Source organism: Crinia signifera, chromosome 2 (genome assembly GCF_055691185.1).
Source record: "Crinia signifera chromosome 2, ASM5569118v1, whole genome shotgun sequence".
In the NCBI taxonomy this organism is placed as follows: Eukaryota; Metazoa; Chordata; class Amphibia; order Anura; family Myobatrachidae; genus Crinia; species Crinia signifera.
The window spans coordinates 244,137,198-244,163,217 of NC_139218.1; the positions used below are offsets into that span (position 1 = coordinate 244,137,198).

General features: G+C 41.5%; 2 protein-coding genes across 15 annotated transcripts; one reads left to right on the top strand and one right to left on the bottom strand.

Annotated features, from left to right (window-relative positions):
- Positions 1–2,454: 2,454 nt before the first annotated feature.
- Positions 2,455–11,584, bottom strand: MIS12 (MIS12 kinetochore complex component). Of its 14 annotated transcripts, none has more exons than XM_083174154.1 (4): positions 11,456–11,554; positions 8,986–9,075; positions 7,168–7,260; positions 2,455–3,224 (listed from the first exon to the last, which is right to left on the bottom strand). In XM_083174154.1, exon 4 carries the CDS (start codon positions 3,202–3,204, stop codon positions 2,521–2,523), a length of 684 nt encoding a protein of 227 aa, XP_083030280.1. In that variant the 5' UTR covers positions 3,205–3,224; positions 7,168–7,260; positions 8,986–9,075; positions 11,456–11,554; the 3' UTR covers positions 2,455–2,520. The 14 variants fall into 14 exon arrangements, with proteins under 14 accessions (XP_083030280.1, XP_083030279.1, XP_083030275.1 ...); XM_083174153.1 differs by lacking the exon at positions 11,456–11,554 and adding an exon at positions 11,045–11,254; XM_083174149.1 differs by lacking the exon at positions 11,456–11,554 and adding an exon at positions 11,045–11,254 and having other exon boundaries at positions 8,986–9,078.
- Positions 11,585–11,641: 57 nt separating this feature from the next.
- On the top strand, positions 11,642–23,819 carry DERL2 (derlin 2). The gene is made up of 7 exons (XM_083174144.1): positions 11,642–11,904; positions 13,929–13,994; positions 15,648–15,721; positions 17,574–17,667; positions 19,340–19,535; positions 21,759–21,849; positions 22,991–23,819. The coding sequence occupies exons 1-7, from the start codon at positions 11,812–11,814 to the stop codon at positions 23,094–23,096; spliced, it is 720 nt and encodes a 239-aa protein (XP_083030270.1). The 5' UTR covers positions 11,642–11,811; the 3' UTR covers positions 23,097–23,819.
- Positions 23,820–26,020: the final 2,201 nt, after the last annotated feature.

The window sequence follows — 26,020 nt, forward strand, 5'->3', positions numbered from 1 at the left end:
TAAGATGTAGGTCTATGTTGATCAGTAAAAACAGGAAATCTCGTGGGCCATACTTCACAGCAAAACTTATGTAAACGATCCCATTTGGTAAATATTGTTGATGTTGGACTAGGGGATTTACAGTTTTCGATAAAGAACACCTATGTATGTTACCGAATACCTTAGGCAGGCAATGTTAAAGGCTAAAATCAGACAAGTGCTGCCTTTGTCACCCATCACGTCTCTCTGTGAGGGAAGGAGGCTTCAGAGTGGGTGGATTGCATAGCAATAATGTTGGCCTTTACTTTTTAAGTCAAATTAAGACCCTTTGCAATAATTGGTCAAATGTTTACCATTATTACACCATTAAAAGCAATTAGTTGTACAACCATAGCACGGTACTGCAAAGTACCTTTAGAAATGGGGGGGGGGAAACACTATTTAGAACCCGTAAAAGCTAACCACCGACTGCTGTCCTCTCTGCCATGGATCTTCCTCTGATGCAGTTCTGCCCCGCCCCCAAACAATCACATACTTTCCCAATTGGCCAGTCCTCCTCTGCTAAAGCTGTCCTAGGTTTCTCGCATTGGGAGCTGTTGAGGCTTGTGCATTGAGTAAACAGGAAAGGGTTTCTAGATAGTTTTTGCATCTCTAAAAATTAGAGTTTTTCTACCAAGTCTGATCTTTAGATAGTTATGTAGTACGTCCTGCTATATTCCAGACCCTTGTTGTGGGTCTTTGCAAGCAACCAATCAGATTCTACTTCTACTACTTTTAACTAGCACCTTCTAGAACATGGGTCTTCAACCTGTGGCCCTCCAGATGTTGTGAAACTACATGTTCCAACATGCATTGCCACATTTTTTCCTATAAGGGCATGCCAAAACTGTCAGGGCATGCTGGGACATGTAGTTCCACAACATCTGGAGGGCCACAGGTTGAAGACCTGTGTTCTAGAAGGTTCTAAAACCAAACACTTTTGTAAATATACCCCTTGGTGTAGTGTCTTTGGTGGATATACTGTGGTAGTTAATGGATTCTACATCTGGATGTTCTTGGTTCCTTCCTCAGCACAATAAAGGGCCTCAGTCTTTCATATAGAATTTTTGTGAATTTAAACATTTCGTAATGCTGTGTATTTGATCAAATATTTTTCTGTAAGGTCAGGAAAAAAAGCATATTTAAATAAATTTAGAGCAAAGTCCTTTAAGACAGATTTCTGTATAGATTCTCAAATACCTCATTTTTATATTATCTTGATGGAACCAGTCTTCTAGGTCACTTATTTTAAATTCAAGATATCATTCTGTTTTGCTTACTGAACAATTAAGTAGTTATGTGACTGGTTTCTTCCATTTAGACTCAAGGTGGTCTATTCTACCCCCAATGCAAATCGAAGGTAAAGAAATGTATTTTAACAGGCTACAGAAAAAGATATTTATAAAAATTAAATCAACCGTGCAACGCATGTGACTAGCAATACAAACCTAAGTATATATTTGGGGGAAAATAAAGCAATTTTTTTTCCCATCCACGCTTTATAGCCATCATGCTGCTCAAGGTCATCATGAACATTACACACTGAAGAGCTTTCCACCTGCCTTAATAAGGCCCAGTCGTTGAACCTAGGTTTCCATAGTGACAATGGGTGCCAATACTGCAGAAGGCAGCTCCCAAGACATAATTTACAGCACAAATGTTTCCTTTGATTTGAAGGTGACTCATCGATGGCTGCAACTTACAACAGTATAATTGCCTTCCGTCATAGGTCTTCAGTCACAGTGTGAGGGAGTTCCAAGACTACTAGGGAAACATCTGTAACCTATACCCTTCCACATGTCAAGGTTACATATGCTGCCTAGCACACTTCTGTATACTTTACCATGAGCCCTCAGACATTCAACATAATCACATTTCCGAAATTACCGATTACACAATTAATGTTTAATTTATATTAATGAATGGTATGCTGTTAGAATATCATCAGTTACAATGTCAACAGCAGATGGACATTATGTTGACATGCTTAAAATGCCACCATCTTAAGTATTGACATGCTTGGGAAAGACACAAGGACATCCTTACAAAGACTTAAATAATCAAATAGGGTTGAAATTACCAAAAAGATAAAAAAAAGGTGTCAGACTAGATCAGCCAAGTGGTTCTTATCTTATATGTCTAAGTAGCTGATTTCTGATCACAACCTACTCCAATTGCTGTTATAAGCACAGTGCGAGACCCACTTTATGTAAAATGGTAATTAACAGGTGACATCTCATTGTAATCATGCTTCCAATACCTTAAGTGAAGTGTGTCTCACTCCCATGAAATTACTCCTGTACCTCAGCTAGGCAGCTCAATTTGGAACCACAGTGATTGCTGCACCCTATCTGCAAATCAGGCTCTCTGCCTAAATATACTGCAGGCACCAAGGAAGTATATCTACCCCCACAATTCAATTTAGAGCAAAAGGGATTTATAGCAAAATATTTTTTATTACAACATTCTTATTTTAAAAGATAAAAAAATTTGTTGTAAGATTCAACAAAATTTCATTGTTGACTTGTTAGATCTTCGAGATCTTAATTGGACTGGAGTATTGCAAGTCAAATCATGTTTCAGTTTTTTATGTTTCATATCTATTTCTTTCACAGTGACCTCAAGTTTTTTTGAAGTCTGAACCATAAATGCAAAACTCTCCAAATCTATATTTCCATGCTCTCTGCAACTTTTGTCCAACCCATCAAACATTGTTAGAATCTCTTCCAGCCCGGTTTGCACATTTTTCTGCTCTTCCAGCTCAGCTAACAGAGACTTTGTAGCAAATGTTTCTGCCTTGTACTGCTCCTGTAAAGTCATTGTTACTCTCTGCAGATCATCAAACTGTTCTTTTGTGTAGGGATATTCTGCATGAACCTTATCTTCTGACAACAGAACATTCTTGGGAATTTTAAGCACAAGATGTAAAAGACAATGCTCTACTTTCTGAAACAAGTAATTGAAACGTTCATTTATAAATTTCAGATACTTCTCAGTGCTTTCTCGAATATCAAAGGGACTTATCCCACAGCCAGGATATTTCCCTAGTTTCTTCAGGATTACCGATTCCACAAGCAGCACCATGTCAAATATGTAGTCTTGAAAAGCAATGTATAATCTGAATATGCAGGTTTGTGGTGTAAACCCAAAAAATTGGGTTTCATAACACATTGGAGCAACAGACATTATAAATGGTCAGAGGAGATCTGCAATAATACAAAAAAAAAAAAAAAGGATTAGTACTATATCCAGCTAACATTTATAAATAGCGCTTAGCTAACATAAATAGCACTAACATTATCTACATGTTTCATGAACATTGCAAGAGCACTGATTTTATATATAGTGTTTATTGTTACTAGGGAAGCTTATCCCATACATTTGTATACAAGTTCCTTTTTCTCAGCTGGAAGATATAAACCTGTTGGCTTTGGTGCCATCTAGTCTAACTTTTGAGTACTGCAACATAGTCATGGGAAAATATTACATATTGACCTTTTCAATGTTATGCTACATTTCCATTGATTAAAAATAAATGTAGGCAGTTTAAGAAAACTTTTAAAAATGCAGAATTAATTATGATGCAATGAGTACAATCTCTTGCCTCAATAGGACACAGTCATCAAGGTTTACAGAAGCTTTAAATATATTGTGCATTTTGTCAGTAGTTAATATCACACACTGGGCCAGATGTACCAATTTCAAAAAGTGATAAAATGAAGCGTGATAAGCAGCCAGCCAATCAGCTCCTGTCATGTTACAGGCTAGGTTTGAAAAATGACAGGTAGGAGCTGATTGGCTGGTTGTTTATCACTTTTGAAGCTTGATACATCTGGCCCACTAAGCTCTTTAAGCACCAGAGTTTGAGAAAAAATTCTCACTAGAAGAAAATAGTTGATATACAATGACAGGTACTCTAGAAAATTACCCAATAAGAAATCAGTTCTGCACAATCATCTGTCAGTGTATGGAAATTAATGAGGTCACATGCTCAAGAATGGCATGGGGGCAGGGAAAGGTTTGGCTGTAAGGTGGGGACGTAAGGTATAAGCAGCAGATTCAGAGGAAAGGCACTAGTGGGGAGGGTTAGGGTTACCTGACCCATCAAGATTCCCTACTTTGGGAAGCCGAGGTTGGTATTCTGACCGCCCACACCCCAACCGCCAGTCATCTGCATTTATCCCGGGGCAATGCCTACAAAACATGCATCCCACCTTTTCTTACTTAGGTAACAGCTGGCAGATTCACTGGCCGTCAGGTACAGGAGGCAAGATGAGATGCTGGTACAGTTTCAGCTGTAAAACTGAAGGTCCTGGCACTATACATGTCTAGTAACTTACAACATAGCTAATTCTACACCTTGTCACCATGAGGCTGTCTCATAAGAGCCTGCCTGAAGTTTCCAAGCATCCACATTTGCAGCAGCCCAGAACCTGCTTTGAAGATTTCTACCCTCTTAGTGCCATCCAGGCCTAAACCACCTCCTGACCTGTCCACACTATGGGCTACTTCAGCATTGTTAATGCTAATGTGATCATTTCCAGTGGACTATGAGGAGAAAGTCACTGGCTAGACAGAGTAAACTCCACTTGCTACATTTCAAGAGGATTGCGAATGGATCGTCAATCACTATGCACTCACAAATCCATTTCACAATTTTCCAAACCATCAAAAGGCTATTCGTATACTTACCTGAATCCTGTCAGGATTCTCTCCTTTGAGAATGCAGGCGGTAATCCGTATGTATCCCCTATTATTTCGGGTGTGGTATAATTCACTGACAGTCGGGATTCCGACAGACATTACTCAGACGTCGGAATCCCGACTGCACAGCAGGGGGGGGGGGGGGGGGGGGGGGCTTGATTGCAAGAAAACACCTTGTGGGCTCGCTGCGCTCGCCACCTATTTTATTCTTCCTCTATGGGGGTTGTGGACCCCCATGAGGGAGCAGTCGGGATCAAGTAATTTGATTGAAACTGCAGCCATTTTATTTTTCTATCTGTAATATTTCATCTTGTATGCTCCTGGGTCTCACACACAACATTGTTTTTTACAAATGCTCTGTACTTAAAATAAGGCTAGCTGTTATTTATTGTGCCTATTCTCAGTCATTTTGCCTGCTGTGTACACACTTGTACAATCTAGATGAGATTTTGACTATATAGTCAAAATCTCATCTGGATCTCATGCAGATTGTATGGGTTTTATCCCAAGCGATCCAGATGTGTTCAAGATGCGCGCTCCCATATCTCAACCAGAAAGTCTTGGCTGCCCTGTCTATATAGTGCAGATCTGCACTATATAGTGTAAATTGAATGCAGATAGTGTAAATTGTATGCAGATAGTGTAAATTGTAATCTCATCTGGATCTTATGCAGATTGTACAAGTGTGTACACAGCATACGTACACACTTGTACAATCTGCATGAGATCCAGATGTGATTACAATTTAGACTATCTGCATACAATTTACACTATATAGTGCAGATCTGCACTATATAGACAGGGCAGCCAAGACTTTCTGGGTGAGATATGGGAGTGCGCATCTTGAACGCATATGGATCGCTTGGGATAAAAGCCATACAATCTGCATGAGATCCAGATGAGATTTTGACTATATAGTCAAAATCTCATCTGGATCTCATGCAGATTGTACAAGTGTGACCTCTAGGGAATTCGCACATTGTGGTTCTCCCCTCTATGGTTCTACCTAGTACTGATTAGCATAAAACAGGAAGGACACCATTTTGGTGTTCCACTGATCTAGAGTTAGATTGAAATGCTAGTTACAATTTTAGGATTGATGAACAACAGTGGTAGTGCCATCTGCTTCTGTTCTTTTAGTGCAGGCATTCCCAACCATGGTCCTCAAGGCACACCAACAGTGCAGGTTTTGTAGATATCCAGGCTTGAGCACAGGTTACTTAATTGGTATCTGAGGGATTCTGATTGAACCATATGTGCTGAAGCCTGGATATCACTAAAACCTGCACTGTTAGTGTGCTCCTGCTGTGCATCCCCTTATATAAAATATTGCTGTACTTTCACTCTGGAGACAAATTATAACTTGCGTGTTGAGAAAAGATTTTCTCACTAAATGAATGTTAGAGATAGATAATCAGTCCCTTCTGGCAACTAATGCTGGATACACACGGAGATGTGTGTATCCTGCAATATGGGCGCCGGCGGGGACCCGCAAGGGCATGAAGAGTTGCCAATGTTGGCAGAGGGAGTGGGGACCATGTCTGTAATGAACAGAAGGGGGGTGTTAACAATGAGCAGGATCGCACATCATTAATGATGTTGTGTTTACACTAGATGAGAGAGTAAAAGAGGTACTTGTGTGTTATCACGGCGCCCACGATATTCAGTCATATGGCATTGTATTCCATTTAAAATTGTATACCATTGTATATGGCATACAATGCAATGAGATGCGATTTTAAATTGTATATACAATTTTTAATTGTATAAGCACCTTAATAGGTGCTTACAATGTTAAATGCACCCCCACGGCACTGCCACTATCAATGCCAACCCAAAGCGTGGCGAGCATAGCGAGCCTGCGAGGGGGGGGGGGCGGTACGCGTCCTCCGACCTTTTCATACCCCCACTATCCACGTCGGCATGGAGTTGATTTTATATAGTGTGGCGAGCGCAGCGAGCCACTGAGCCCGAATCGTGGCGGGGCCGCGCATTACTTCACATGTATTCCGCGTGCGCTCGCCACGCTTCGGACTCGGTGGCTCGATTCGCTCGCCACACTATATAAAGTCAACTCCACGCCGACGTGGATAGTGGGGGTATGAAAAGGTCGGAGGACGCGTACCGCCACCACTCGCCACGCTTTGGGTTGGCATGGATAGCACAGGTGGCGTGGGGGTACTTTTAACATTGTAAGCACCTATTATGGTGCTTATACAATTATTTATCTTATAGGGGGCACATTTAACATTGAAAACACCCATTAGGGTGCTTATACAACTTAAAATATTATACCATTGTATATGCCATACAATTCGATGGTATACAATTTGAAATTGTATAACATCTGCTAACATTGTATCGCATCACATACCATCGTATGCCTTATGGGCGCCGTGATAATACACAAGTACCGTAAAAGATGTCGCACAGAAGGGCTCTTACTTTCTCCTCTCGTGCGTATGGGGCTTAAGTGCTCAATGAATTGAATCCATGTAAGGTTTGTTAATTAGTCAATCGTTCAGATGGTTGGACCTGCTAGGAAAAAAAAAAAACTGTATTTTAGGATTGACCCTGTAAACCATGCAATGTCATCAACAATTTCCCGTGAACTCCTGGACAACTGTATCATGCGTACACACCGAGCACTGTCACAAACGATAGTCAGTGGGTACGGTCATTAGGTCAACGCACCAAAGGTTGACATGCATTGAGTAGACCACTGAAGGTCAACATGGCTTAGGTCGACACCTGAAATATGTCGACATGGGTGAAGGTTGAAACAAGTAGGTTAACAACGGCTAGGTCAACAGCCAAAAAGTCGACATGGGGTTTTCACTGTTTTTTTGAGCCAACAGGTGGTATTTCATGGCCTACCATCCACTAGGGCATGGAGGGAGAACAGAATAGTGCCCGAAGCATGGCGAGTGCAGTGAGCCATGCGATGGGACATGGTACACTTTGACAATGTCCACTGTATCGACATTCGGGCAAAAAAAAGTCAAAACCCCATATGGAACTTTTGATTGTCAACCTAGCCATTGTCAACCTAATGCTTGTGTCAACCTTAGGCATGTCAACCTATTTTAGTTTTCGAACTAAGCCATGACAAACTTCAGTGGTCAACCTAAAGTAGGCCGACACAATGGCCCATTAGTAACCACATCGAGGCGTATACCTGTCATTGACAATAACCTCAGATTTGCAAGACTGTGCTATCACATCAAACAAATAACCTATTTAACTGCCAAGTCAAGGTGCACTGTGAAAGCACCAACGTGAATAACCCGGGTTAAAAGAAGGGTTAAATATGCGTTGCAGTGCTTATAAATGGTGATCTGGTTCAGTGTGAAAAGGTCGGACATGGGTTCAAAATTCCAGGTTGGAACTGGGTTTGAGATCTGAAAGGGGTATATACAGTACATTAATTCCCTTCATTGCTTATAGGCCACACAGGTAATTGTATAGGAAGAGGGAATCTTTATAGGTCCTCCGATTTTTTTTAATGTATCTTAAGTAGCCCATACACTCGTGAGATATTGCTCGTGAGATATTCAATGTCGACCACATTAGTTCGATAAATCAAATTAATGTATGCACTTTTTAGGGACCACGCGACGTGATGCATGGGCCCAATGGTCAAATGTTTTGTTGATAGATAGTATGTGCTGCACATAATAGCTTTTGAATCGCAGGAGGGATCTCATGTGGTTTTTAACCACATGCGACCACTCAAATGCAATCGTGGGTGGGAAGTGGAGGGAACACGTTTGGTGGCAGGTTTGGGGAGAGGTGGCCAAAGGGACCGCTGGAAATTTGTCTGTGTAGTTTAGCGCTGTAAAGGTTTACCAGAAGCAGCTAAAAAACTGTTACAATAATTTTCAAATTCTGCTGCTACGCTGACCCCCACCGCCTGCTACTGTCACCATCTTCAACACCCGATGTGCCATCGGGTGCTGAGGGAGCACTTTTTGCACCATAAGATGCAATGGACATCGCACTTCAATGTTGCATTGCATTCGATCACATAAGTGTATGGGCAGCATTACTTAGCCCGTGCCTTTGTTGTAGGTGGGTGAAAGTAAATGTGCTCTATTGGGCTTATGTACAATTTGTATATTCATATATGCCAACCATGATGTTGCAGTATTAGAATTAAGCCATAATGCTAACATTGTATCGCATCACATACCATCGTATGCCTTATGGGCGCCGTGATAATACACAAGTACCGTAAAAGATGTCGCACAGAAGGGCTCTTACTTTCTCCTCTCGTGCGTATGGGGCTTAAGTGCTCAATGAATTGAATCCATGTAAGGTTTGTTAATTAGTCAATCGTTCAGATGGTTGGACCTGCTAGGAAAAAAAAAAACTGTATTTTAGGATTGACCCTGTAAACCATGCAATGTCATCAACAATTTCCCGTGAACTCCTGGACAACTGTATCATGCGTACACACCGAGCACTGTCACAAACGATAGTCAGTGGGTACGGTCATTAGGTCAACGCACCAAAGGTTGACATGCATTGAGTAGACCACTGAAGGTCAACATGGCTTAGGTCGACACCTGAAATATGTCGACATGGGTGAAGGTTGAAACAAGTAGGTTAACAACGGCTAGGTCAACAGTCAAAAAGTCGACATGGGGTTTTCACTGTTTTTTTGAGCCAACAGGTGGTATTTCATGGCCTACCATCCACTAGGGCATGGAGGGAGAACAGAATAGTGCCCGAAGCATGGCGAGTGCAGTGAGCCATGCGATGGGACATGGTACACTTTGACAATGTCCACTGTATCGACATTCGGGCAAAAAAAAGTCAAAACCCCATATGGAACTTTTGATTGTCAACCTAGCCATTGTCAACCTAATGCTTGTGTCAACCTTAGGCATGTCAACCTATTTTAGTTTTCGAACTAAGCCATGACAAACTTCAGTGGTCAACCTAAAGTAGGCCGACACAATGGCCCATTAGTAACCACATCGAGGCGTATACCTGTCATTGACAATAACCTCAGATTTGCAAGACTGTGCTATCACATCAAACAAATAACCTATTTAACTGCCAAGTCAAGGTGCACTGTGAAAGCACCAACGTGAATAACCCGGGTTAAAAGAAGGGTTAAATATGCGTTGCAGTGCTTATAAATGGTGATCTGGTTCAGTGTGAAAAGGTCGGACATGGGTTCAAAATTCCAGGTTGGAACTGGGTTTGAGATCTGAAAGGGGTATATACAGTACATTAATTCCCTTCATTGCTTATAGGCCACACAGGTAATTGTATAGGAAGAGGGAATCTTTATAGGTCCTCCGATTTTTTTTAATGTATCTTAAGTAGCCCATACACTCGTGAGATATTGCTCGTGAGATATTCAATGTCGACCACATTAGTTCGATAAATCAAATTAATGTATGCACTTTTTAGGGACCACGCGACGTGATGCATGGGCCCAATGGTCAAATGTTTTGTTGATAGATAGTATGTGCTGCACATAATAGCTTTTGAATCGCAGGAGGGATCTCATGTGGTTTTTAACCACATGCGACCACTCAAATGCAATCGTGGGTGGGAAGTGGAGGGAACACGTTTGGTGGCAGGTTTGGGGAGAGGTGGCCAAAGGGACCGCTGGAAATTTGTCTGTGTAGTTTAGCGCTGTAAAGGTTTACCAGAAGCAGCTAAAAAACTGTTACAATAATTTTCAAATTCTGCTGCTACGCTGACCCCCACCGCCTGCTACTGTCACCATCTTCAACACCCGATGTGCCATCGGGTGCTGAGGGAGCACTTTTTGCACCATAAGATGCAATGGACATCGCACTTCAATGTTGCATTGCATTCGATCACATAAGTGTATGGGCAGCATTACTTAGCCCGTGCCTTTGTTGTAGGTGGGTGAAAGTAAATGTGCTCTATTGGGCTTATGTACAATTTGTATATTCATATATGCCAACCATGATGTTGCAGTATTAGAATTAAGCCATACTGAATGATGGCTATAGTACTGCTATATTTGGTTCTGTTACCACGAGTATTGACAATTTTTACAACAGCATTACTGTCATTCGCCACCAAAGTAACAAATCATCCGGGTTACACCAGCCAGTGCACTGCAAAAATACCAGCATTTGAGAGGGAGCAATAATAACACGTTATATGACTGGCCCAGGAGCCTGCTACATATACTGGAGTGCCCAGCTGTCTATTCATCCATCCATCAATATGCCCAAGCAGCCGAGCGCAACCGACGAGAACCAAAGTACTAAGATTCTGGACACGCATAGGATCACACAGCACTGTATGCCAGGACGCGAGGTCCGGTTACCTCCTGTTGCATGACCCACAGACAGACACCGCTCGGTCTCACACAGTAGTCAGCTGCCCGACTGCCCTGCCTCTCTTCCCGCCTAATCCAACTCTCTCGAACACGAACAACCAGTAGAAACTGCCCGGCCGACAACCTCTACCCACACCACTCCCCCAGCAACAGGACCAGACGTCCTGTCTCGCGCGACCCAGAAGACCAGAAACGGCCATAGCTGATTTGGGAAAAACCCATCAGTTCATTTTTACGAACAGCTCACGAAATAGCCTCTCACTGTCGCGATACGAATCAGATAATACCGACACCATGCAGATTACATGTGCTTCCAGAGTTTTTTTTTTTTTTTGAACTGTACATACAACCACTGCTGCGAGCGGGTGTATGTGGCATGAGGTGAGACACGCCCCTCACCCTGCAATCTATGTGCAATATCCGTATCCGCGTAATGAGGAGCCTGGAAGCCCCACCCTGCTTCTACTCCTGCCACATCCGGGTGACGTGCGGCAGATGTCAGTGAGCGCTGCCATCGCCAATCAGGGCTCACTAACAGACGCCACGCGGACCAATGCCAGGCAGACGTGACATAGAGCACGTGGTAGGCGGGAGCGACAGCGCGATTGACCAATAAGAAAACAGAGCTCGGAGCAGCTGTGCGTTCATTGGACGGGCGTTGTACTGGCTTTTGAATGTTGTCTGTGTGATCGATGTGAGAGAGTTGTGGCCGAGGCGGAGATGAGAGCGGGCGAGAGGTGGGAGGCAGCAGCAAGATGGCGTACCAGACCTTCCGGCAGGAATACATGCAGATCCCCCCGGTGACCCGCTCCTACACCACGGCCTGCGTGCTCACCACCGCTGTAGTGGTAAGGGCTGATCTCCTCCCACCCCCTGACACACAGGTGCCCGCTGGGGCCGCACTGAGCTGTCACTGGTCTGTGTGTGAGTCCCTAGTGGGTTGTCATCCAGCTATCTGTGCTCATTAAGCCAATCCCTGGTTCTCTGTACTCTGTTACACCATGCCCCACACATGCCATGAGGTCTTGTTACCCTGCGCTGCTACCCTGGCCATAGGGACACGTCAGTGCAGTGGGAGAGTATATGAGGGAGCTGCACAGTGAGGCTGGTGCTCTGTAGTAACTAGGAGGCTGCTGCACCATCTACTCACTACTTGCTGAAGTCTTGAGTATGATATTCAGCAATGTGTGTGACACACGTCCTTGCTGGCTTCCTTACTGTACTTCTGCCTTACTAGTTGCAGTAGTGGGTATGTCCCAGATGATAGACTCTCTCTTGCAAAGAAGTATTAATAATCTAAATTTCTACTCTACTTGGTTCTTTATTTTCCCATCTAGGTGCTAGTGTTTAGTATATACAGAATTTTTTTTGTTGTTGTTTAGTGTAACACTAAATTAATCACTGTGCAATAATCGGGCCAATCAGCTAATTCACGGCTGGACAATCCGCTTATTGCGCAGCACCTGGAGCCGACAGACATCTGCAAGCCAGTCCCATCGGCTCCTGACATCTAGCGGGTACTAATATCATCAGAAAACCTCACTTTAACAATCTTAAGGGAAATGTGTAGTTCAATTTGGAGTGATCATTACATAGAAATCAGATATTCTAATCATTGTTTCAGCTGTCAAACGAAACTGTGTATTGTTTATCTTTTCAATTCTGTACCTAGCTTAATTTAGAAGTTTAAATTAAGTAAAAACTGAAAGTTGTAGCTTGAGGAATACCATCTGACCTCAGGCATGTGTATTTTTGGATGCAGCCCTATGTGGGTTGTGATAAAAAATGTGAATTCAGCAGTATTCTAAGTGTGGCATACAGCCACACTTAGTTATATTGAAAATAAACTCACAGCTTAACCGTAATTTTAGAAAGTGGACAATTCAATTGTGCCATGCTCAGCGTCTATAGGAGCTATTCAATCTTTTGCTCAGATCAGATGCCCATCAGCCATAGCAAACACTTTTTATTTTATTTTTTTCACCCGTAGCCTCTGGAGGTGGCTAAAAAGTCTAGTTTGGGAGCTAATGGGTGTCTAGTTTATATACTAATGGGTGTCTGATTGGAACAAAAATTGAATAGCTCCAATAGGCACCTATTCGTGTATATATACAACAAATGGGCACATGGCACAATTGAATCACCTGCAAAGGCTTTGTTTTTCCAAGATAGTCTTTACATTAATACCTGTTGTACACCCTCTTTCTAATACAGTATTCACATCGCAAACACTGGTTGGGCATTGGATTTTGAGATCGGAACTGACCTGGGTCAAGCCTTTTCATACTGAACCCTCCTTTTTAACCCAGGTCGACCCAGCAATAACTTGGGTTATAAGTGTTATGTGAAAGGGGTATAATATAGAATATGTCTCAGAATTAGGGTATGTACAGTAGGCTTCTGGTGCTAATGTCATTGGTTTTAAGCAAAGATAAATGATTTGTTTTATTGTAAATAACTGTATTCCTTGTTTCTAGGTTAGCGAAATGCTCTAATGCCGCCCATACACGGAGCGATAAACTCAGTGCGTTAGGAACTAGATTGCATCGCATCTAAACAAAACACATGCGATGGGCTAAAGCACCATTTGTTTTGAACTAGATATGATGCAATCTAGTTAAAAAAGTATGGGCAGCAAATACTTATGTGCCATGTGATTGGATGTCCATGGGAGCACGCATCACCTCCCACCTGTCAGTCGCACCGTGTATGGGTACGACTGACAATAAGTGAAGCTATTATATTTTCTATTGTGTTCTGGGTTTTTAAAATAGAAAGGAGAATTCAGCTAACACATTCCATGCTGTTCTGTGCAATATTTTTTATTTTGCTAAATTGTACTAAAACAATTTGCTTTTTGTTTCTCTTTCAGCAATTAGAACTCATAACACCATTTCAGCTATACTTTAACCCAGAATTGATATTTAGACATTATCAGGTAAATACCATTTTAGTTTAGTTATATGCTTAATGTTATGCTTACTAGGTGTGCTGTACAACTTGGCCCTGTAATATTCTATAACCGATTCTTCTCACAGGAAGTAGTGTACTATCTTTGTATTATGGTTTCAGTTCTATTTGAAATCAAAATTTGACACGTACAGAAAATTACTGTATATTATATGAGCTACTTGATAGCGCTCTCATGGGATTAAAGATAAGGAAGATTTCGGTCTTTTGACCTTTGTCGAACATGTTTCTGAACAGATGTTGAATGACTATACAGTCTATGATTCCTTATCTTGAAGACTCGTTAGTGCTGCCCTCAACATTGTGTATTACTGGGCTATTGGGAGCATACATTTTTTTTGTTTGTTTGTTTTTTGCTACCATTCTTGAAAAGTTCCATTAAATGTGACAAGTGTCCCGTGTTTCAGTACTTTCAGGCAAATTGATAGAATAATCTGTAATGTACAGCATCAACAATCCAAAAGAATGACCTCTCAACACAACAGATGTTCTTTCAGTGTAACCAACACAGATCATTTTGAACCCTATAGTGCTTCCAATTTATTTTAGCTCGCTTATGTATGTAGTTTGCATAGGGTTCTATATTATATACACCAGACAAACTGGAGTCTTTAGTTTGCACAAAATATGCTCATTGTTCTGACTCACTCCTCCAACAGATTGCCAAGATATAAGGGAGTTGCTTCTCTAACCAAGCATAGGTTTAGTGATTGCTTTGTGGTTGGTGTACACAAATCTACTGTGTGTATTGGTAGATTCATGCCCTCAGTTAGGGACCATAATGTCCTATTCACTGAAATGATGACCTGTTTTTTTTTTACCTTCTGTGAGGTTAAATCACTCCTAATGGCGTGGGGAAAGCTTCACCAGTTTTTTTTTTTTTTAATAGCTTTTTTTTATATTCAAGGCCATACATGAATGAAATATGTAATTAAGCACTTCATGATGTTCATATCTGATACAGTTCATTGGTAAATATTTACCTATAAACAACTGACTGGCTTTCAGAATTCTTATTGCATGATCCCCTCAACCAGAATAATAAAAAATATTTGGCAGAAAATGACTGATGCAATACAGCAGTTACTTATGTACACTGCATAGTAAGTTAATGATTTACCTTTCTTTTACTTTTGTTAAAAGTATGGGCACCTTTGCATATATGTTTTCTTTCTATAGTTCTGTTATGTAAAATATTTGGGGTCTGATTTAATTGTAGAGCCCGCCCTCTGCTTGCCATCTAAACAAATGGGTGTCTTATCAGAGCTGTTCAATTGTTGCTCTGCCCAATAGCTGTGGTGGACACATTTTTTTTTCTTACCGCTTCTGGATGTCTGTGGAAAAGTGTGCAAGTCCATAGTCTGGGCATCAAACAGGATCTTAACCCACAGCTGTCAGCTGTGTTAAATGCTTTTGTTTAGACGGTCAGCAGTTGGCATACTCAAAAATGTAACCCTTTTTGCACATTGAGGCTTTAAAAAAAAAAAAAAAAATGTTATGTCCTTTTCAAAAAAGCATAGCTAACAGTAAACTCATTGTGGTCATGCAATAGATTAGTATTATATATTGAGGTGGAATTGCTTATAACTATGTCTTGTTTTTGTTTGTTTTTTCCTTCCAGGTATGGCGACTAATAACAAACTTCTTGTTTTTTGGCCCAGTTGGATTTAATTTTTTATTTAATATGATTTTTCTGTATCCTTTTAAGATCTTTATCATCTTAAATATGGCATGATTGTTAATGAGTGTACAAGTAGATCACATTAACATGTTCAGGTTTCAGTTTTACTTGATTAGAAAGATTAATGGTTTCCTGTGTGCATTGGATCAGAGTCAGGGATCATATTTGCAGGACATAGGAGAAATCTGAATCGTATCAATCAGCGGCACATCATGGGTGCTTTTTAGCATATGCACTGTATTGCATGTGATTTCCATTGAACTCCCTTGGCAGCTTCCCCGGAGTCCTTTTACATGCGATATATTGCATGTGCTTTATCTCATGTACAAAATGGCACATCAAGTGCCAAGTCAGGAGTTCACGGGAAATTGTGTTAGCTTGCTCTTCAGACAATTTGGAATAGTGTATGCGGGCCATTACTTAAACCATGCTAAATGGTAATCTGTTTAGTTAAGTTGGTACTTGTTTCCTAGCACGGCGCCCGTCGGGTCCCATTGCATACCATAACTTAAGGTATGTGATGGGACCCAATCAGACCCGACCAACCCGATTTTCGGGCTTTAAAGACATTTCCCGTACAATTAAAAAATTGGTCGCATCGCATGCCATTATAATGGCATGCGACGCGACAGACCCGACTTTTACATTGGACCCAATGTAAAAATGGTCCCATGTAACCCGATTTTACATTGGACCCAATGTTAAATGCCCCCCAGACCCGATTTTTAATTGTATACCCACCCTGATGGTTAATTATGTCATATGCACCCCATTGTTAACGCCACGGTCAATGTCAACCCGAAGCGCAGCGAGCGCGTCCTCCGACCTTTTCATACCCACACTATCCACGTCGGCGTGGAGTTGATTTTATATAGTGTGGCGAGGGGACGCGTAATACGTGTGAAGTAATGCGGGGCTCGCTGCGCTCGCCTCGCTATATAAAATCAGGACATACCGCCACCCCTCGCTGGCTCGCCACGCTTCGGGTTGGCGTTGATCGTGGCGTTAACAATGTGGGGCATGTGACATAGTAATTACCCATCAGGGTGGGTATACAATTAAAAATCAGGTCTGTGGGGGCATTTAACATTGTAATCAGCCATGAGGGTGGCTGTACAATAAAAAAATTGGGTAAATTTGGGCGCATCGCATGCGATGCGATCGACCCAATTTCATATCATTGAAATCGGTGGCGCCGTGCTAGGAAACCAGTACCGTTAAGTCTTATAGAGCATGTGATACATGCCCTAGAAACCCGCTGAACATGGCATGCATTGAGGAAGACTTTATTTCTAAAGGTGCGTACACATGGGCTAAAATCGCTGGCAATATGGTCGCTGAGTGTTTTGAGTGTGCACCGGCAATAAATCACCTGGTGCGCGCTCCCGTTTTCAGCCCCCTAATGGTCGCTGGTTGGAGGAGCATGCTCCTCTGACCAGCGACTTCCCCTGCCTCTTCTCCCGTCAGTGTGACCTTTTCATCAGCGACCATCTCTGGTCACTGATGAAAACGGGACACTGAGCAATATATTGCTAGCGATCATATTTCTCCATGTATGCACCTTTTTAAATGGAGAAAAAAATAAAGAAAAGCTCTCAGTTGATTTGCAAGGTAAAATTGGAGTCTCATATCATTGGTTTGAAACTTCCTACAAAAGGCATTGGTGCATTAGAGTAATATGCCTTTAAAAATGGCTCAACATTGACATAGCATTAAGGGAGATTTCACTGCTATAGATATCTAAGGAATTATTTCATTGAACAATTGAATTGCTAAAGGTTTTATGTTGGAATGTATTATCCATAACTTCATGGACTCATCCAGCTCTTTAGAGAGACGTTTTCTTTGACTAGGCAATTACTACAGATACAGATACTGTCGGATGCTTGAAGAAGGATCTTTTCGTGGTCGCACAGCAGATTTTGTATTTATGTTCCTTTTTGGTGGCCTTCTAATGGCTGTATCCTTCTAATAAGTAAACGGGTTTTGTATTGTAGTGTGTGTGTGTGTCGTTTGTGTACATACTTTATATCTACTGTATATAACTATAATTGAATGTGTGTGTATGGATGTTCCACAATAACTCTTGAACGCTTTCTCCAATAGTCTTCAAACTTTGCACACCCCCTTATAATCTTAAGGGACGATCTAAGTTCGAAGATATGTTTAATCGGACGATCCCTTAAGGGTGCTGTCATAAGGGACTATGCTATTTCTGTTCTTGGCATTCATTGTGATATGTCTTTGGAAATCTTATGACTTTCTGAATACAACCAGGGCACTGAAAGCGCTGCTGAGCCCCGGTATAAAGGGGTTGTGGCCATGCCCCCTGTAAACCATTTTTTTTTAGCAGGGGTTCGGGCTGTGTGCCTCTCTCCCCTTCTCAGCACTGAGCAGTGTGTGCTGAGCAGGGGAGAGGGGCTGTGTTGGTGCGGCAGCCTCTGCTCCCTACTACTACTTCCGGATCTCTGCAGCAGGGGAGGGGACGCAGGACCCAGGCCCCTCCAACAGACCCTGGCAAGGTAAAAAGTAGACAGACACCCCCCCCCCCCCCTCCTTTCAATGGCACTGATTATTTTTTATTTATTTTTATAGTATTGTGGCCTACTTCTTAAACAGGGTAAATCAACTTACAGAACTGGCCCAATTGTACTGTTTTCCCTACAGTTCTGAACAACCAATCGTTATTTCCTAACATGCTTATAGCCACCAAAGCAGCAATAACATTATACTAAGTCCTCTTTCCCACATGCTATTGCATGGAAATAATTGGTTTATAGCACAATTCTTTGGCATCTTCACATTTAACCCTTCCAGGTCCAATGTCTGGCCTGCCACTTTAAAATAAGAACATTAATATTGTTCAACATTCAATGTAGACCATTTTAGTATTTCAAAAAATTACAATTTAAACATTTTAACCCAGACTGTTTGATCTGCGAAGGGTTTTCGTAAGTTAATGTTTCCAATGGCTCTCCCAGTATATAAAGTAATGGGTTCATCCACTGATGGTTAAATACAGTTTGAAGTGTAGCAGTAAGATTAATTTAAATGTAGTACAATTGAAAATAATTTAAAGGATAGGTTGTTCATGAGTGATCCATGGATTAAAAGCCTAGTTCCAATTTAATTGACTTGGCATAAACTGAGTAAAGCTCTAAGGTATTCTTATTTTCTTGTGTAAGGGGTGGGAAGCGTGTTTTGTCATTGGGCCTAATTCAAACCTGATCGCTGCTGTGTGAAATTGTGAGTGAAATCTCGTACAGTACAAGTCTGCTGATTATTTGCGAATCAATTGCTGATCACTGGCCATCTGCAAACCCATTCAGAACTCGCTCACCATTGCATGATTTTTCCAGAATGCAAGTGTGCAGGCTGATCAAGGCTGGACATCACACTCCCTCCCTGAGAATGCATGCACAGTCATGATGAGTGATCAGCTTGTGAATTCACACCGCAGCGATCAAGTTTGAATAACCCCCACTGTTAACAGAAGCTCTTTATTAGCACAACTGTAAAACAGTTGGTATTGAGGCCATAGCATGGAATGAAGCAGTAGGTTTGGGGGCTGTTTCAGTGCAATGTGACTTACACTGGATGAATTGAGTTTAATATTCCTTAATTCTCTTTAGATCTTTGGGCTGTTTGTCAATTTAGTGTTCCTAGGCCAAGCTTTTACAATAATGCTGGTGTATGTATGGAGCAGAAGGAATCCTTATGTTCGGATGAACTTTTTTGGGCTTCTCAATTTCCAGGCTCCATTCCTTCCATGGGTCCTCATGGGCTTTTCGCTGTTGCTGGGGAACTCCATTATTGTGGACCTCTTGGGTAAGATGTGCATTTCTGTGCTGACCACTTAGTGCTCATACACTCTAAGGGGAAAAGCAGGTGACGTGAACTGTACTTGCCTGCATTTATTAATTCATGTATCCCTTCAGTGGCAGGTTATTGTTCTATTTAAAAAAAAAAAGAAACACCCCTGTGGTGTCTTCTAAATGTGGGCCAGGGGGTAGTGCAGGGGAGGATCGCATGGGCCAATTGCCAGCGGGTACCCCCATCATTACTGCTGATTTCCAGCTACCCTGCTGGGCCTGGGTATCAGCATAATTCATTATACAGTTAAGCCCCACCCCCTGCCAATAGAAGTCTGGGGATTAATCGTATAATGCATTATGCTGATTCCCAGGCCATGGCAATCAGTGCTGTGGACCTCAGGGAACCTGAAAGTGGTGTAGCCTGGAAATCTTTTGGCCTAACCCACGTCACTTAAGGGATGAAACTGCTAAAGTTGCGTCATAATATCTTTTGGTAAATGTGTAAATCATTATTTATGTAGTGCCAACTTAATACAATAACTCGCACCACCTACAAAGTTCAGCAGGCAACAATTTACATTTTTCTTTATTCCACCTCCCTTTTTAAAGCTGTCTAGCAGTATGTTCATATAGTTATATACATTTATTTAAAGCCATTAAACTACATCGTATGACTCTTGATTATTTCACTAATCCCAGTTTTGGGGTTTTTTTTACCCTAAGAACATATAACCCTCACCGTTGATAAATACGTAAACCTCTAATCTTCTATGACTTGGCAATGCACTCAGCATGTCCATCTGCTTCTGGCTCATTAGATTTTGTAAAGATCTATTTGCTTAAAGATTTAGAAACCCAAAACTCCTGTTTCATGTGTAATTTTGCAGCAGGTACCAATACATTTTTTTATTTAATGCTTGAGATAAGCACGTTTATACTTGTAAACTTAATTTAGGATGTTATCAGCTTCCATACCCAAGTCTTCAGCTGACTACTAGTTCCTTATAGTATAACTGTGGCAATAAACTAATGCCTATTTAGGTTTTACTATAAATGGCTCCATGAGGTTGTTATAGGAACTGTAACCTGCCATTAGTGGGTATGGGTCCTAGGGTTGACACAGTCGACTGTCAATAGGTCAACCACTATTGGTGGACAGGGGATAGCAACGCTTGGATCGACATGGTCAAAATGTGGACCAAGCAATAGGTCAACATGCGTTTTTCACGTGTGTTTTTTTGGTGGCTAGGTTGACATGGACATTGTATTGTGTCCCGTTGCCCCGAGCACACTATTGTAATCTAAATATGTCCACTTGTATGGTAAAGTAAGAAAAAAGTCCTTTAATAAAAAAAAGTGAAAAACTCCTGTCGACCTATTGCTTGTGTTGACCTTTTGACCATGTCGGCCTTTTCCATGTCAAGCTATAGCCTGCCGACCGCATCCCACCTATGCAAGGAATGTGTACTTCTTACTTACAGTAGGATCCAGTGTTAGAAATGGTGTGCCTGCCTTGTCTATCACTAATATGTGCCACTGTTACCTTAAGCCCAATGCTTGCACAAGCCGATTACAGTGGATAGGTTGGTATGGGAAATGTGTTACTATAGAAGAAGATTCAATTGGCTCCCTGAGGTAATCACACAGGATAATGGGCTGGCAGTGGAATTTAACTACATGTAATGTATGGCTAATTGCATACACCCCTAATACCATTTCCAAATAAATAACCGGGGTCTGACCTAGTTGTTGCCAGGTCGACCCGGAACGCTATGTGGTGTGAAAGTACCATTAGGGAAAAACCCGGACCCAGCCGACCTGGGTTAAAAGAAGGGTTTTACCTGGTTTGCTGGGCAGTGTAAACTGGTAACCCGGGGCCCATTTACACTATAGGGAGGAGGCAGTGTCTGCTCCAAGCACTGCCCCCTTGTGACATTACCAACTCCCCTTATTGCCAGGTTGCTGAGTGGAGCTTCACCTCGCAAATGCCAGGTTGCTCCAAGGAAGGACCAGTGTCCAAATAACTGGTGTGACCCGGCATTTGCAATGTGAAAGGGGTATAAGACTCAGGTACACACCCATGCTATATAAACTACACGTATACGTACTCATGAGCTAGATATAACTGAAGGGTCTTTTCTGCAATCCCAATCTAGATTTCTGATTTCAAGTCACCCAGGTATACTTATCGGTACATGTTTATTTCACCTGTTCTGTTCCGTATGGCTTCTTTTAGGTATTGCAGTTGGGCACATCTATTTCTTTCTAGAGGATGTGTTCCCTAACCAACCTGGAGGTGGAAGAATTCTTAAAACACCTTATATTTTGTAAGTAAATTGGTTTAATTGCTTCTGCTTTTCCGATACCCTTCATACACATTTTCTTCACTTATATTTCCAACAGACTAAAATATCGGCCGCAGATGGGTGAAAAGGGCCACTAAATTGTCAAAGTGTAACTGTAAATTCAACCTATCACCGAAAAGTGCCGATATTTCTGAATTTTGCAAATATTTGCACTGATTGAGTACCCTACAATTAGTCTATAATTCTCAGTAAGATCTTGAGAAGATTTTTACAAGGGGTATAATCACGCCAGAAAGAATGCTGCACAGTGTATCAACCAGGGATACCAACCCCCAAAAAAGAACATACAAATACAGCAATGGGCTAATAATAGTGCGCTGTCTCTATTCATGAATATGGCGTAATCTTTTACTCGTCAACCATGTATTTCACACAGGTAAGTGATCATACGTAAACAAGAAGAAAGGAGACACAAATCAATAAAGATATCCTCTTTTTTTCATTTTTTATAAGGGACAGAAGTTTCTAATACACTGACCTGTGTAACAGGCCCTATAGGCACATAAAGGTATCTTTCTCTATTGACGCATGTCTCCCATTCCCATGTAAAAAGGCTCACCTTTTATATGGTGCCCTATGTTCAACAAAAGGTTTTTTTCATCCAAGTCGAATGAACCCTCAGTAAAGTGAATCAGTAAGCCATTTATTCCAACAGTCCTAAAAACATATCACTATATATATATATATATATATATATATATATATATATATATATATATATATATATATATATATATATATATATATATATATATATATATATATATATATATATATATATATATATATATATATATATATCATTTTATTGTGATATGTTTTTTGGACTGTTGGCATAAATTGCTTACTGAGGAAAATTGCCTATAGGGCCTGTTACACAGGTCAGTGTATCAGAAACTTCTGTCCCTTTATAAAAATTGAAAAAGAGGATCTCTTCATTGATTTGTGTCTCCTTTCTTCTTGTTTACTTATGACCACTTACCTGTGTGAAATACCTGGTTGATGAGGAAAAGACTACACCATTGTCAGCCCGTTGCTGTATCAGTTAGATCTTGTTTGACTTCTAGTTACTGTCTGTAGTTAAATATAATCTATTTTATAGGAAAGCAATATTCGATACTCCAGATGAAGACCCAAATTACAACCCACTGCCCGAAGATCGTCCTGGGGGTTTTGCTTGGGGAGAAGGACAACGACTTGGAGGTTAATTTAACAAGATGTTCAGAGAAACATGGCAACTGGGAGCTGAACTTATTTTATAACTTCTGGAATGCACATTGGCCCTGTTGCAGAGCTGACTTTCAGTTCTCCAGAACAGGAAGCACTTTATAATCCAATGAATGACCCAAGGAAACCTTTTCATTTTCCCACAGTGCCTCTGAGTTGAGGTTTTGTTTGCATTGGTACTTGAAGCTCTTGGACCCAAGAACACAAAAACTGGAAATGGGGAAACCAACGGTTACCAACTAGACTGTGCAGACTTCTTTATTGCTTTTTAATAGTTGGTGTGCGTTTTTTTGTTCCTTTTTGAGATGTATGAACCGTATTGCTGTTTGCAACCACAGACATTATGTGAAGTGTTGATAAGTCTGTGCCAGTGTACTCCTCGCACATAATGCACAAAGTAAGGTGGAGCAACTCAAACAACCATTCCTCTGCTGTGTAACTTAAAATGCAATGCTAGTCATTTTTTACACACATAGAAATAGCAACAAAAACCATGCACTGTTTAAGCAGTGGCATATAAGAACTGCAATGTTTTCTGACTTTATAGGTTATACTATAATAAGAGTTCATCATCAAAATGTCACCATCTGTCTTATTTTGGGATTTAAGTTAAGATAATATGGTATGGTGATGTCCTTATAACCATATTGGGGAACATGTATCAGCAGTTTTTAATGTGTGCAATAAATCCTTTTAAGTTGTAATAGTGTCCAAAATTGTATTGGCAGAAATGTGTAACAGAACAACATTTGATTATTTATGACATAATTATTTATATAGCCCTCTGTCTCTCATAACTGAAGGTGCTTTACAAACCTAAAAAAACATAGCTTATTTTTACAAAGGATTTCGGGGGTCATTCAGACCTGATTGTACAGCTGGAAATTTGCAGGCCGGGCAATAATTTAATGACTATGCCGGCGCAAGGCCAACCTACAGTAAAATACTGCAAATGTTTTGATCGCTAGCTGTACACAAGTTAATAGACAGAAAGCCGGCGTTTGGGGGGGGGGTCCAGATCTTCCATGAGTGTCGGGGACAATGCAGGATTGTCTAGAGCAGTGGTTCTCAATCTGTGTGCCCTGACCCAAAAGAGGGTCGCGACCATCTCTGCATGGGGTTGCAACTAACTCCATGTTGCTGACCATCCGGCTGATTATTCTCCAATCTCTCAGCCAGTGATTCAAGGAGTTTGAAAAATCAGTTGAATTGCCTGTTACTTCACACTCCTTGCATCATTTTGTGCCTCCACAGTGCTGCCATGCATGTGCTGTCTGCAGACCACACGTGAGGTGACCGTTCTGTGGTAACTTGCTGGGGTCCTGTAATCATTTTTATTGTCTGACGGGGTCTCAGAGCAAAATAGTTTGAGAATCGCTGGTCTAGAGGAGAAATTGCTTCGGCCCCAATCCAACTGCCGGAGTATTTCCTGGGCAAAGACTGCATACAGTGGAAAAATAATTAGATTGTGGGTGGCTTGTGAATGGATTTGAAGCGAATCGCAGATCCAGCTAATTTTTGTAAGCCATTTTAATGGGATTGCACTCCGACTGGGTGGCGTATACCTAATCATAGGGCTCTGCAGTATAACCGAGCAGCAATCAGGACTGAATAACCCCCTTAGTTTACAGCAAGGCCAACAACCACACAAAATCTAAATGAAAAATAGAGAGGATAAGAATGGAGCAATTCATTTGGGTAATTAATGCCACTGGTTATTTTCCAGCCACAAAATATACCACATGAGGAAATGGTCCTAGCACTCCATACAGAAAAATAATCTGGGTGGAATAGGTCACATTTAAAAGAGATAACCCGAAATGGGATGAATTGCAGTGCCCTTTTGCTTGGACTAGGGCCATCAGGTCCATGTATTTTTCATCCCATCTATGCGGGTACCAGGTGAGGTAGCCATGTTGATTGCAATACATTGGTAAATAACATTTGTGTTGGTAAACATAATACAAATAAAATAAATACACATACAGTATAACTACATTTATTAAACCAAAGGTAATACACAGGGGCGGATCCAGGAGAAAATGACAGGGGGGGCACCATGATAGGGGAGGGAATTGGAGGGGGGTGTTAGTGGTGCCAGTGTGCCCGCTCAGAGAGCAGAGGGAGAGGAGAAGAGCAGAGAGAGCAGGGATTATAAATAGGCCCTGGCATTTGAAATACACAGGCCCACCTTGGCGTCAAAAGTGTAGGATGTAGTTGTGCGTGCGCGCTCTGGAAAAGAGGGCATGGCCTTTGAAAAGGGGGCATGTCCTTGAGTGAAATGTACCACACCATATACCACATTACACTTTCTCCTTACACATGACGTCAAACGGAATGAGCTAAATTTCAGATATTGCCACACGGATTGAGCTAAAATTCACATAATGCTACACGGATTGAGCTAAAATTCACATAATGTCACACGGATTGAGCCAAAATTCCTGTAATGCCACACGGATTAAGCTAAAATTCACAACAAACACAACAGAAACAGCGTAATTGCGCGCCACCACCAAAAATTTACACCATAATGCTCATTACACATTAAGCCACACACCATAATGTCCATTACGTATTATGCCAAACACCGTAATGCATATTACAAATTATGCTACATAAGTGCTGCTTACCTACATGCTGTTGCCAGGGGTTCCATGCTCATTGCCATGGGGGTTTACTTGCTCGTTGCCATGTGGGAGCCGCTGGGACAGAAATTCGCCAGCAGAGCGTACCACTGCGGGCAGTACTTGGGAGTGGAAGGGAGGCCTCCGACTGCGGTGGGCGGGAGCTGCATGAGGATGACCTGTAGGGACACGCAGCTCCCGGCCGTCACTTACACACACTGACATGAGCCTGCTGCAGAAGGCTCCCGGTTGTTGCGTACACACACTGACATGAGCTG

What these genes read in the sequence shown, in the direction of transcription:
- DERL2 (XM_083174144.1), top strand. Translation starts at nt 11,812, where the DNA reads ATGGCGTACCAGACCTTCCGGCAGGAATACATGCAGATCCCCCCGGTG. An exon ending in TGCTCACCACCGCTGTAGTG is followed by an intron (nt 11,905 to 13,928) that starts GTAAGGGCTGAT and finishes TTTCTCTTTCAG; the next exon opens with CAATTAGAACTCATAACACC. An exon ending in CATTATTGTGGACCTCTTGG is followed by an intron (nt 19,536 to 21,758) that starts GTAAGATGTGCA and finishes GGCTTCTTTTAG; the next exon opens with GTATTGCAGTTGGGCACATC.
- MIS12 (XM_083174159.1), bottom strand. Translation starts at nt 3,204, where the DNA reads ATGTCTGTTGCTCCAATGTGTTATGAAACCCAATTTTTTGGGTTTACA.